The sequence below is a fragment of the Varanus komodoensis genome, unplaced genomic scaffold (genome assembly GCF_004798865.1).
Source record: "Varanus komodoensis strain SLA01 unplaced genomic scaffold, ASM479886v1 scaffold8, whole genome shotgun sequence".
NCBI classification, from domain to species: Eukaryota; Metazoa; Chordata; class Lepidosauria; order Squamata; family Varanidae; genus Varanus; species Varanus komodoensis.
The window spans coordinates 10,688,045-10,700,309 of NW_025336481.1; the positions used below are offsets into that span (position 1 = coordinate 10,688,045).

At 41.2% G+C, this 12,265-nt stretch overlaps 1 protein-coding gene across 2 annotated transcripts; it reads left to right on the forward strand.

Annotated features, from left to right (window-relative positions):
• Positions 1-368: 368 nt before the first annotated feature.
• Positions 369-11,896, forward strand: PRELID3B (PRELI domain containing 3B). 2 transcript variants are annotated; one of them, XM_044455662.1, is made up of 6 exons: positions 369-610; positions 3,258-3,426; positions 5,399-5,488; positions 6,040-6,110; positions 8,231-8,333; positions 8,450-11,896. In XM_044455662.1, the coding sequence occupies exons 1-6, from the start codon at positions 579-581 to the stop codon at positions 8,567-8,569; spliced, it is 585 nt and encodes a 194-aa protein (XP_044311597.1). In that variant the 5' UTR covers positions 369-578; the 3' UTR covers positions 8,570-11,896. The 2 variants fall into 2 exon arrangements, with proteins under 2 accessions (XP_044311597.1, XP_044311598.1); XM_044455663.1 differs by lacking the exon at positions 369-610 and adding an exon at positions 4,276-4,655 and having other exon boundaries at positions 3,288-3,426.
• The last annotated feature ends 369 nt before the right edge of the window (positions 11,897-12,265 follow it).

Genomic DNA, 12,265 nt, shown 5'->3' on the forward strand with positions numbered 1-12,265 from the left:
AGTTCGACATCACTGGAGAGCCTGGAAAAGGCTTTTGAAGACCACACACGCACATATGCATGAGGTAATACAGCGTACATACGGCTCCTTTCCCTCCGCCCGCCTTTCTCCGGGTACCGCAATCACGTTCCTCAGCAAGTGTAGCGACGCCTGAGTAATGCTACGCATGCGCTGCTCCGACGGGTTTTGTTTTGTTTTGTTTTTTTTCCTCGTAACGGATTCGACCGGAGACGGTTAGGGAGTCGCGCGTGCGCATTGGTGTAGCTCACTGGTGACCCTCCCATTCACGTAGGGGAAGGGAAAGCTTCTGATGTCATCCGAGCCATGAATGGCGCGCCGCTCTGTCAGGGGTTTCCCGGGTGATTAGTCCCGCCTCTTCCCCTTTGCGGCCGGCGCCCTGCGATCATCCTGCGACCTCGCCCGGCTGGTGGCTTCCCCTCCGTGGCGCCCTCCGGTCCTCCTGAGAGCGGGCAAGCGGCTCGGACGAAAGCCAGCCGCGAGGGAGCAAGGTGGGAGGCGGGACTGCAGAAGCCGCACTACGGAGGCCCCGCTGCCTTATTCTCCCTCCTCTCCCCGCAATGAAGATCTGGACCTCGGAGCACACGTTCGAGTGAGTGGCCGCGGCACTGAAGGGGCGAACTGGAGGGGAATGGGGGAGACCTTGGGAGGTCTCTACCCCCTCGGGGGCGGCGCTAGCCCGGTTCTTTAGTAACCCTCAATGTGACAGTTCTTTTCCTCTGCCCGCTTCCGCGAAGGCTCCTCTAATGCGCCCACCGCAGCGCTGCTTTGGCCAGAGATCAGCCTTCGCTTCCTCTCTTCCCATACCCGTATTTATTTATCTTATTAATAAATTGCATGCATAGCCTACCTTTTATCTGCTCTCGCAAGGATCCCGAGGTGGCTGATATGGTCCTCTTCTCCATGTTATCCGCACAACTACCTTTTGAGGTAGCTTAGGCGGAGAATGAGTGAGAGGCTTGCCAAAGGGGATTAGAACCCAGCTCCCCAAGCCACAGCCAGCACAACCTCATAGCACACCGCTTTCCTTTGGCGTGGACCCGCCTGCAGCCCCATTCGCTTCAACGTATTCCAAAATCCCAGTCGTCCCTCCGGGCATGGCTCTGGCTCAGAAAGACCTGCTGGGGGCGAGTCTCATGACCTTGGATGACTCTGTGCATGCTCCGTATCCCTTTATGTCCCCCCACCCCACCACTGGCTGTTATTTCTCCGTGCTTTGGTCAGGTAGGGTAGTCTGTAGAGGAGGGTTTTGGAATTAGCTGCCAATTGGGGGGTATCGTCCCCCTTTCTGTCACCTGCCAAGGACAGGAAGAAAGAAAGCCAGGAAGATGTATATCTGAAAGGTACTGTAGAAAGGTGCGCAAAAGTGTTGGGTGGGGGTGGGAAAAGGGTCCGAAAGTGTGAAAGGAGACTTCTCTGGTTTGCACAACTGTTTCGCTATCAGGCAGCATAGAAATGAAACAGCATTAATATTTCATGGGGTGGTTATTTTGTCAAAAGAGAAGCATTACATCAGAGGTGGCCTTGAACTAGCAGGTTGCCAGTATCCCTTTTCTCCAAGTGATCAAGGGTAACTGCCTTGGGTATAATGGCTTCTCTTTACGGTGCACAGTAGAAGCTGATGCCGCCTGCTCCGCTCCTGAGTTTGTAAAGTCCCAACAGAAAGTTCTTGTGGGGGGCCCTGCTTTCATTGTAACAAAAAGTGCTCTGGAGAAGATTGTCTCCCCTCCCCTGCCTTTGCAAGCCATAATGGCATGAAACTTCCTCCTCCTCTATACTGTGCAGGCTGCACGTGGTTCGTCATGAGATGTTCTCGCAATTGCTGACTGAAGAACTTGCTTGCCACGACACACTGCCTTTGCTAGTTTTGAGTGCCTTTTTCCATCAGTCATGGATTTTTGGGATTGAAATAGATACAGGGCCAAGTCTTAGCTATGCCATAGTCAGGTCACCCCAAGTTCAGTTTATCTCTTCAGTGTCTATAAGCCAGAAGAAACAAGATGCAAAATGGCTCCATGTTTTCAACTCGCCGCAGAACCAGAGAGCTTTCTCTGTGTGCTTCGTTTACCTGATGTGTTAAGTCCCTTTATTGTCTTCCCAGACAATGCTTAGCTTGTTCCAGATTTTGAGAATTTCCCACTACTGTAGCAGTTCTGTTTTTTTCCCATATCTTTTTTTGTCTTTTAAGATGCCACAAGACATCTTAATGTAATGGTAGTGACATGGTAATTTTTCTGGTGAATGTTGCACAATGGACAACTTACTTAAAGTGAAAAAACACTGTTGTACACAAACCAGTGATGTGCATTTTCCAGAAAAATGTTAATTGGAAAAAAAGTATGGACACTTTTCTAATACAAACTTAAGCTAGGACTTAGTTTTTAGCAGAAAATGTTCTGTTACTGTACAGTTGGAGTGGGCAGCTTGTATGTTTTGCCTATCATTTTGACAATGGTCATCATCCCTCTGACTGTGCTGGCTTGAGCAGATGGGAGGTAGAGGCCAGCAGCTGATCACCCTTTCTGTAGAGAGATCTAACTTTGTATGTTTATTCTACTAGTGTTTAGTAAACAACAGATCTAAAAAAGAACATCTATCATATTAACTCTTTGATACAATACAGCACAAATATTAGACAAGAATTTTTGGAAGAAAAATAAAGCATATTTAATGCAATTTAAATGTTATGTAGAAATCATTATAAGAATACTTGCAAAAATTTAAAGACAAGAGCATGTACTGCCTTTATGTTGCTTAAGAAAGAAAAGTTACTGGAAACCGTTGATACATCCAAAGAAATAGCCATGATATATGCTGGCAATAGGTATGCTCATCTATTTTAATAGAGTTCCGCTCTCATCCACCAAGGTTGTTGGGGAAAGTTCAGTTTTTGCTGTCACAATTTATTCATTCTATTTCAATCAAACATATATGTATTTCAGTGACATACATGTATCCTCTCACATAATTGTTAGGGATAATTGGCTGAAAACATTTGTTATAATTTTGAAACTTCCGGCCTTGCCTAATACTATGTTGTTGTTGTTGTTAGTTGCGAATATTCATTTTCACTAGTGACAATTAAAGTACTGGAAAAATGTTTTGCCTCTGCTGCTGCAGAGAACTGTTTGGTTTGGGCGTCCACTGGCTTGGAGGCTCATTTGCAGGCTCTTTTCTTATGTAGCATAATGACTTGAAAACAATTACCTTATTGGTTTTGTTTTGCTTTTCCTTGACAGTCACCCCTGGGAGACGGTTACTACAGCTGCTATGCAGAAATATCCAAATCCCATGAACCCCAGTGTGGTTGGCGTTGATGTCCTAGACCGGCATGTGGATCCGAGTGGAAAGCTGCATAGTCACAGATTGCTCAGTACAGAATGGGGCATGCCCTCCATCGTAAAATCAGTAAGCTTCCATCTAGATTCATGACCATTTTTTCTGAACGTATTTCTTTAGAGTTGCCTTGGTTTTCTGCAATGCAATCTTCCCTGAAAAGGGTACTGGGGTTCAGTTTGTCTTTACACTTACTAAAATTTCTTTCAAGATACTTTCTTCGGATTTTCTGGCATTCTTTATTTATTTTATTTATTTATCGATTTATATCCTGCCTTTTTCCTACAAAGGGCTCAAGGCAGCTTACATCATTCTCCTCCTCCATCTTATCCCCACAGCAACAACCCTGTGAGGTAGGTTGGGCTGAGAGTCTGTGACTGGCCCAAAGTCACCCAGTTGGCTCCATGGCCGAGCAGGGACTAGAACCCGGATCGTCTGAGTCCCAGTCCCATGCTCTTCACCACTACACCACTCTGGCTCATTCTTATGATGCATTTGCATTCTTATGATGCAAAGCACTAATTTTGTTCTGACTTATTTATGTTTTTAACCATAGTTATACAGAATTCAGAACTGGAAGCATTTAATGTCTCACAGTGGTTACCAACCATTAATTTAACTGTTTATAATAAATGAATTTCTTGTATTTGATTGTTCACTATACTTTCTCATTGAATGAATAGTCTAGCTGGTTTGGTTCTTAGATTTCTAGGAGCAAGAATAATCTGCAGCAAATGATAACAGTCCATTGATAAAACAGTTGCAAAGAGGTAATTGGTGGAAAGCCAACAGGACTTTGCAAAGAGAGTATTACATAATCAGGTCATTTCTGACATATGCTTTCTAAAGGATAGATGTTGAACACATATGTGTACGGTGAATAGCGTGGCTCACTGATTTTATTTATTTATTTATTTTTAGGACCTCCTTGAGAGATAGCAAGAAACTATGATTTCTCACTGCATGAATGAGTCTGAGTCCTAGACTTGGATTCCCCTCTCCCCTTGCTTGCTTAGAGGCCTCTGTTGAAAGCTTCCACTTCTCATCTTAAAGTAACCATAGTTCCTGCGATGTCCAAACTCAAAACTGCAGCTTGCTTAAATTATAGGAGTAACAAACAAGGACCAAACAATGGCTTCAGATTTTGACTTGTTCTTAAACAAGTTATAAACAAACCGTAGATCTGAGACACAAGGGGAATTATGGTTCATTTAAAACCCAGAGCAGGAGCTTTTGCATTCCTCCTGAGAAATGAAGGGGGAAGGACTCCGGGGGAGCAGAAGCACACACAGGAGCTCGAGGTTTGTGCTTGTTCGTTCACATCGCAAGAACCGTGGTTTTCATGTCATACTTTCATGAGTTCTGACTGTCACCTGTTCAAATAAGCTGTAATTCCAAGAATAGGTGGCCTGCATGTCTGGGACCACTTTAATTCTTATGAATGCTTATATTTTGGCAATCCTTTAGTTTATTGTGTTTATATCCTGCCCTTTTTCCTTCCGAGGAACTCAAGGCAGCTCACATCATTCTCCACTCTTATCCCCACAACAACCCTGTGAGGTAGGTTGGGCTGAGAACCTGTGACTGGCTCAGAGATACCCAGTGAGCTCCATGGCTGAATGGGGACTAAAACCCTGATTGCTGGAATCCCAGTCGAGCATTCTCAAGCACTACACCAAAGTAATAATAATGGAAATAAACTCTAGGAAATGGCTTAACAGTTGAAAGCTATATTGTTAAAAATAGTTAGAGTTATTGTTAAAAAATAGCCCTTCTTCTTAAAACTGCATTTTTAATTAGTCACACATAAGGAAAAATGAGGAAAACGTTTTTACAATTTAAAAATTTAAAATTGCAAAGGGAAAAACAGTATGGGTGTCAGTGAGTTGTGTGTTTCAAGCCCATGAAGTAAAAGAAGCAAAAATGTACACAGATTTAAGTCTCTAGAAACACTGACTAGAAGTTTTCATATTTGTATTCCTTGGACTTATGTCAATAATTAAATTAGTTGAAAGGTGAATAAAGTTGGATGTTTCTCTTCTAGCTAATTGGTGCTTGTAGAACCAGAACATATATTCAAGAACACTCCATAGTTGATCCAGTGGAGAAGGTAATGGAGCTGAAGTCTACTAATGTAAGTATTAAGAGAACTGAAGCTTAAAAGTTCTGTATCTGTAATAGACTCCAGTCCTGCAATTTCATGCTTGTAAAGATCTGCTGAGTTTGGTCTTTTTCAAATTTATTTGGTAGTCTTTGATTTTGGCATATACATTCTGCTTGCACCTTTGCAGAGCTGTTTTTACATCTTTTGTTTTCATTGAATAGGAGTAGTGCTTGTTAGCAACATACAAATGAGATTTCCTTTGGAAGTCCTTATTGTACTAGATTGTGTCAACTTGCACTACTTTGTTTACGGTTAACATGGCAACCTTTTGTGAACCTGCCAGTCTGTGCTGGCAGTGACTCCATTCTAAAATGAAGGACATGAAACAAACTGGCTTGGTTCTAGTTCATGGTGCTTTATATGTGATATAGCCTTTGGGAAAAATGCGGTGAAGTTTACATTTAAGAACAGTGGCTCATTTCAGTAAAATACTGTACCCCTAATGATGTAGACAAAGCTTCAGTTTATTACATTTCACTTGTTGACATTAAGACTTACTGCATAAATTAACTCTCTTGTAGATTTCATTTACAAATCTGGTATCCGTAGATGAGAGACTAATTTATAAACCCCATCCTCAAGAACCGGAAAAGTAAGTAGTGTTTTTTCAATATTTTTCTTTAGATATACCTAAGGATTTGAGCACCTTGAAGCTAAGGAGATGTGGGGCTGGCCTGAGCTTGGAGGGGAGGCCACCTGGGAATCACTTGTGGCCACCATGAGTTCCACAAGGGGAGAAAGGCAGGATACGAATATAATTAATAAATAAATCATATGTTTTGCAGCATCTTAATAGTTAACATGCACTAACAAATGTTAACTACAGTTAAAAATATTAACAAGATCAATGAATGAACCATCAGATATATTGAGTGTGATTCTTGGTTGTCCAGTTGCATACAAGATGGCTGTTAAGGGGAGGAAATACAAAACCTGAAGTTAAATGACAAGAGAATACAGAGCGATTTAATTAGAAATTAAATATTTAGTTAGAGATTAAATCTATGCAAAGACAAGCTCCCTTCACAGCAGTGAAGGATTTCATGCTCTCAGTTCTTATGCCAACCTTACTCAGCTTATATGCCTGCCCGCCCCTTGAGATCAGCGGGAGAGGCCCTTCTCCGGTAACCCTCCGTGAAGGAAATTAGGAGGGTAAGTATTCAGAGGAGGGCTTTCTCTGCGGTGGTGCCCAATCTATGGAATGTGCTCCCCAGAGTGGTCCCCCTGGTGCCGTCGTTATTTGTTTTTTGGCGCCAGGCAAAGACCTTTTTATTTAAACGTTATTTTAATTGTTAATATTATTTATTTATTTATTCTTTGGCCAGGGCGACTTAATTTATACTGTTAAATTATATTGCTTTATATGATGTTATTTATTTATGTTTGTGAGCCGCCCCGAGGCATCGGCGAATGGGGCGGCATAGAAGTTCCCTAAATAAATAAATAAAACTTGGTACCGCACGTTAGACTTATGACATATTTGAAAATTGGATTTCAGCATTGTGTAGGGGAAAACCAAAACTGTAGTGCCCTGGGTGCTGGATGTAGACCAAAGAGTCCCAGTCCAATTCCTCACTGGGCCACAAAGTTCTCTGGCCAGTCTTTCAGAACTAACTGATCCTTCAAGATTATGAAGATAAAGGAAGGGTGGAGAACTGTGTAACCTGAAAATCAAGAAAAAGTGCATATGATAAAGACAATAGTATTGTGTGGGAGAGACGTCCTTGTGCCAGTCCTTGCCTGTTCTCTTCCCTGTCATGCCCATTTCCTGGTATGAAAGGAGGTGGCCACATTTCTGCCTGGCTTGTGGGTCTCTGAATTGTTTGCTTTGCACAGCCAGGCAAGCTTTTAGGATGAGTCAGTGTGATTGCTTAAAGGCCATTAAAATAATCTGGCTTTATGAGAAGGAACTACTGTTAAATTTTCAAATGAGTCATTAGCAGTGGCCATCAAAGTTGCACCAAATAATAACCAGAAAAACAATGCGGGTATGTTAACCCAGAAAAACAATTGCTTCTACAAATTTAAATGTTTACTATCATGTTATACAATAGTGAAATATAAACTCCACAGTTATATTAGCATTCTCATACTCTAAGCTAGCCTCCGGTCTTTTCTCTGCCCTTTCCAGCTTGTTGCTCTGTCTACACTCTATGGGAAGGGCATATTGCAAATAAGTTTTCCATTTCAGTACATTCCTGGTTATTGTGTGTTGGTGATATATTGATGGGGAAAGGCTTTAGCTTTTCCAGTTCTGCGTATTTTTTATCAGAGTAGGGAGCACAGGATTAACTCTGACATCATATGAGCACACTTCAGTTTGCATAACAAGTTTTCCCCTTGCCTTCCATTCACCTTCAGCCTCTGCCCCCCTACTTGCCCCCCCCCCCCAGGTCTGGGGCTGCACAGATTTAGGGAACAAGACTTAAGAGCTGAGCTGGGGAAGTGAAAAACTGCTTTGCAGACAGGGTTGGGTACAGCCCCAGAATGTGCCTGACACAGACGAGCAAGAAAAATGATTCGAGAATATCCATTCTGAGCACCTGAGTTAAAGGAGCCATGTGCCTCCGATCACCTTCCCAAATGCTTTGTTTTCTTTGTAGTAAGTAGCATCATTACTTTATAGTTCATTAGTGCTGATGGAGAACAAAACCAGTTGTTTATCAGAGTTGGAGAAATGACTTTGGAAATGTCTGTCTCTTTCCTCCTTAGAACGGTTTTGACTCAAGAAGCAACAATTTGTGTGAAAGGGGTTAGCGTCAGCAGTTACCTGGAAGGACTGATGGAAAATACAATATCTTCAAATGCTAAAAAAGTATGTATTGCCATCTAATTCTGAATCTGGACCCAAAAGCTGGATGTGTGAAATCCAACTTTCTTTCTTGACTAGAAAGTCCCTTGATTTCCTAATAAAAATGTGCCTGTTTGCAGGGACGTGAAGCACTGGAATGGGTGATCAACAAACTGAATGCCGAAATAGAGGAATTCACATCATCCGCGAGAGGAAACATAAGGTCCCCCATGGCAGCGGCAGCCTTTGCAGAGAAATAGCATAAAGCTATATATATCTACAACAGTAGTGTCTGGAACGAACTTCCTTGAAGCTGGAAATATTTATTCTACCTATTTAAAGAAAGCAGATTTGTAGATTAAATTTAAAAATTAAAACTTGGAAGGGTTACATACATGAAGGTAATATGCATGAATGAGTTCTGTTGGACTGCACATTCATTTCAGCTGTAATAATCCAACACTCGAAATGATACCTGTGTTTGCAGGAATTACACTTCCAGGCTGTAAAAAGCCTTCAGTAGAGCTAGCTGTGGAAGGTTTGTCTGTCAGAGATTCCTACTTTGTTAGAATTCAACTTAACCTGGATTCTGCCACTTTTGGGATCATCCCCCAAAATGAAAGAACTACCGTGGGCACAAAGGCTTGAGCAGTTTTGAAAGGACTTTGATTGGAAGAACAATAGTTATTACTTGAAATATGATTTATACTGAAATGCTTTTTTTGTATGCTGTTGTCATGAATGTTATAATTTGCTAACCTGAAACCTGTGGTACTTAACATGTGTCCTTTAACTTAAAGCATTGAGCTGTATAATATATGTGTCATACTTTTGAAAATCTAATAGCAAAGATTTTTACTAGCCAAATTTTGAATGCTACATAATTAGAGAGACTTGAACTCAAAAGTTCTCAGTTTTAGTTTTGTGTATTCCCTATTTAGAAAGAGCAGTGTAACAGTTGGAAAAAGTCATTTGTTCACAAGTTAATCTTTGGTTCTACAGTTTCTAGCTGAAGGCAGAAGTATATGTTCTATTTCCAATGAAATGAAACATTGTAAAATGATGTTTTCTACAGTCTCTTAGCAAGTCATCATAGATTATTGAAATTTTTGAAATGGCACTTTGTCATATTTTATTTCTAAGGAACAAAAGAAAATAAGTAGCTTAATCTTATCACAAAGTACCCTTGAATTCAATAGCTAAAATAATACCTAGATTCCCATAATCTTCCTCCATTTGAAGGCAGTATTCATAGAAGAACCTAAGAATGGAATATAAAATAATAATGGCATTCACTTTAAGTTAACATCTATACAATACCTTTGATGTGAAGGAATAAAGAAAAAGTCTAATGTCTTCCTGGAATTTACTATACTAAGTAGTAAGTGATGGAAGCAATAATGGGTTGCAGGTCCGCTTTGAAATTTCCTATTTCTCTTTTCTCAGCTAGGCTTCGAGAACTTAATGCATGCAGTTTTCTGTGCCACTTACAAACTGTCTATTACTAGTAATACAAAATGAGAGCTAGTTTTGAGAGTGCTTGTTATATCTCTGCTTCTTCAGATGAGGGAGAGGGGAGGAACCTGTGTATATGCCTGAGATAACAAATGTTTACTTACATATTTAAATTTTAAATATTTTTCTACTTGGATTAAACATTGTCTTTACTGCATTTGTAAAAACTACAAAAGTAATATCTGGTGGGGTTTTTTTTACATATTGAGAACATTAACTTAATTAAAACATTGTGTTTGATAGTTAAATGTCTGTTTTAATTTTAGCAAGCTGTTCAGGTAGATGGTGTAGTGATCAAGTAATGAGGGACACTGCATCCAAAGTTTCTTTGTTCCTCTAAGAGATGTCAATCTCTCTCCCTTCCCCCACCCACCCAATATTAATTAAAAAGACTACTAGGCTAGAAAGCTGAGTGCACAATATTTGCCATGGTGGTCAGGGCTTTGGATGATGTGCTAGATGGACAGTTTCACTCATCTCCCCTCACTTAGGCTATTCCAGCTTAGTTTACTGCTGTTTTCATCTTTTCAGAGAACTGGAGTGGGGAGATTCAAATTCTGAGAATCAGCCCTGCAACATTTTTGTACAACTTGTGATATAATAAGCAGACTCCTGCCCTACAGCATATTTACTGTATTATTCTAAAATTATTTATCATTGTAAAATTATTTTATTGTTTCATTATTGCATATTTAGAAACATAGCAAGTCAGAAGAGGCCTCCCAGGCCATCTAGTCTGACCCCCAGCTCCAGCCAGTTGCACTTATGATATGCCTACGATATGTATCCTTGAACACCCTCACCAATGGGACTTCAACCACCTCCTGTGGAAGCCCATTCCATACCTTAGGGGTCCTAACTGTCAGGAAGCACTTGCCACTTTCTAACTGTCAGGAAGTACTACATTTAATGAAAGCCAATTGCTTCCAGTGTTTTATTTCACTTTGTCTTCCAATGTATATTATGAAAATCCACTGAATGTCTCAGATTTTAAGTTTCCACTTTAATCCAATTCTGCACACTTTTCTTAACAAACTTGTAGGCCACTCTGGTTTTACTTTTATTTGCTATTTCTGTGCAATCCAACAACCAAGGTTCTGTGCAGTTTAAAGTAAAAATGAAGGTGTCCTTGTTTCTAGATAGTTGTCACCAGGGTAGCTTTGTGAAGGTCCTTGCTCATCCTCTGTCTTGCACTGCAGCTGTTAGTTCTCAGATCTGAGGGAGGACCAAAGAAAAGGAGGATGCTTAATCAGAGCAGCTGCACTAACATGAGTTTCCCTTTGGAGGATGCTCCCCACTCCAGTGTTTGAACACCTGTCTTGACTGTCTGAACCTTAAATTACAGAAACTGTTCTCTGAACTTGCATCCCAGTGCAATTCCTTCCTTACAAAAATACTCTAAATCACAAGAATAAAGTTAGAATGAGGACAAAAACCAGTTCCTGCTGGGATCCGTAAGGCAAGGGCAAACTTGCAAGGGATGAGAGACTGCAGGTGCGGTGGTGTAAGTTTCCTCGACATTGCAGTGCATGGGCAATGAAAGAACCACACTTCCCATGCTGACCATGTCCCCTGTGAGCTGTAAATACATCTGCAATCCTTTTACACCATCCTTCAGCCAGAAAAGGCTACCAAAGTAGCTAAATGAAAGGCCGATGTGATGTTTGGTGTAGCTGGGTCCTAAGTTCAGCCAGCATCAATGTAGCTGGAGAATTATCCAACCATGTTGCTGCTACCGAAGCGTTGCCCAATAAGAACAACTAAAATGGGATTGTCTCTGGTCCTTGGTGGTGAGTTGAAGGTTCTGTGCTTGGGCCACCACTTCCTAATCTTTCAAGACAGGGGTTGTAACTTGTGGCCCTCCAGATATTTTGACCTACAACTCCCATCAACCCTTGCCACAGGTTGCTGGCTAGGGCAGTATGAGTTGCAGACCAAAACCTCTGGAGAACTGCAAGCTTTAAATGAAGAATTCCAGTCAGTTCACTTAGGTGTCCTTGCTCCATTTTCTTCTAGAGGGAAGTTTATTTTGTGGTACATGATGAAATAAACATTTGATTCCTTGGTTTGTACCCCACTTTTTTCTTAGCAAGCCAATGGCATTGAAGACATTTTTCCAACTCTCTGTGCCCAAGAGGTGATAGGTTAACCCACCTGACAAGTCACTGCATTATATCAAAGATGCACATCTTGGAAAAGATGGAAGAGTAGTGCTAAGTCAATCTACACTCACAGGTGATCTATATATCTATGCTTCTGTTCCATTATTCCCCCAGGTTTGAATTTAGATTTTGTGCAGTCTGAAAATGGATGGAAGCCGCACACAGAAAATGCAGAAGGAAGCAGCTTCAATGTAGGTACCCCATAAAAATGAGTGAACAAAGTGTGACTACACCACAATAAACGTCTGTTCTGGAATAGCCTCCACAGGGACTTGACAC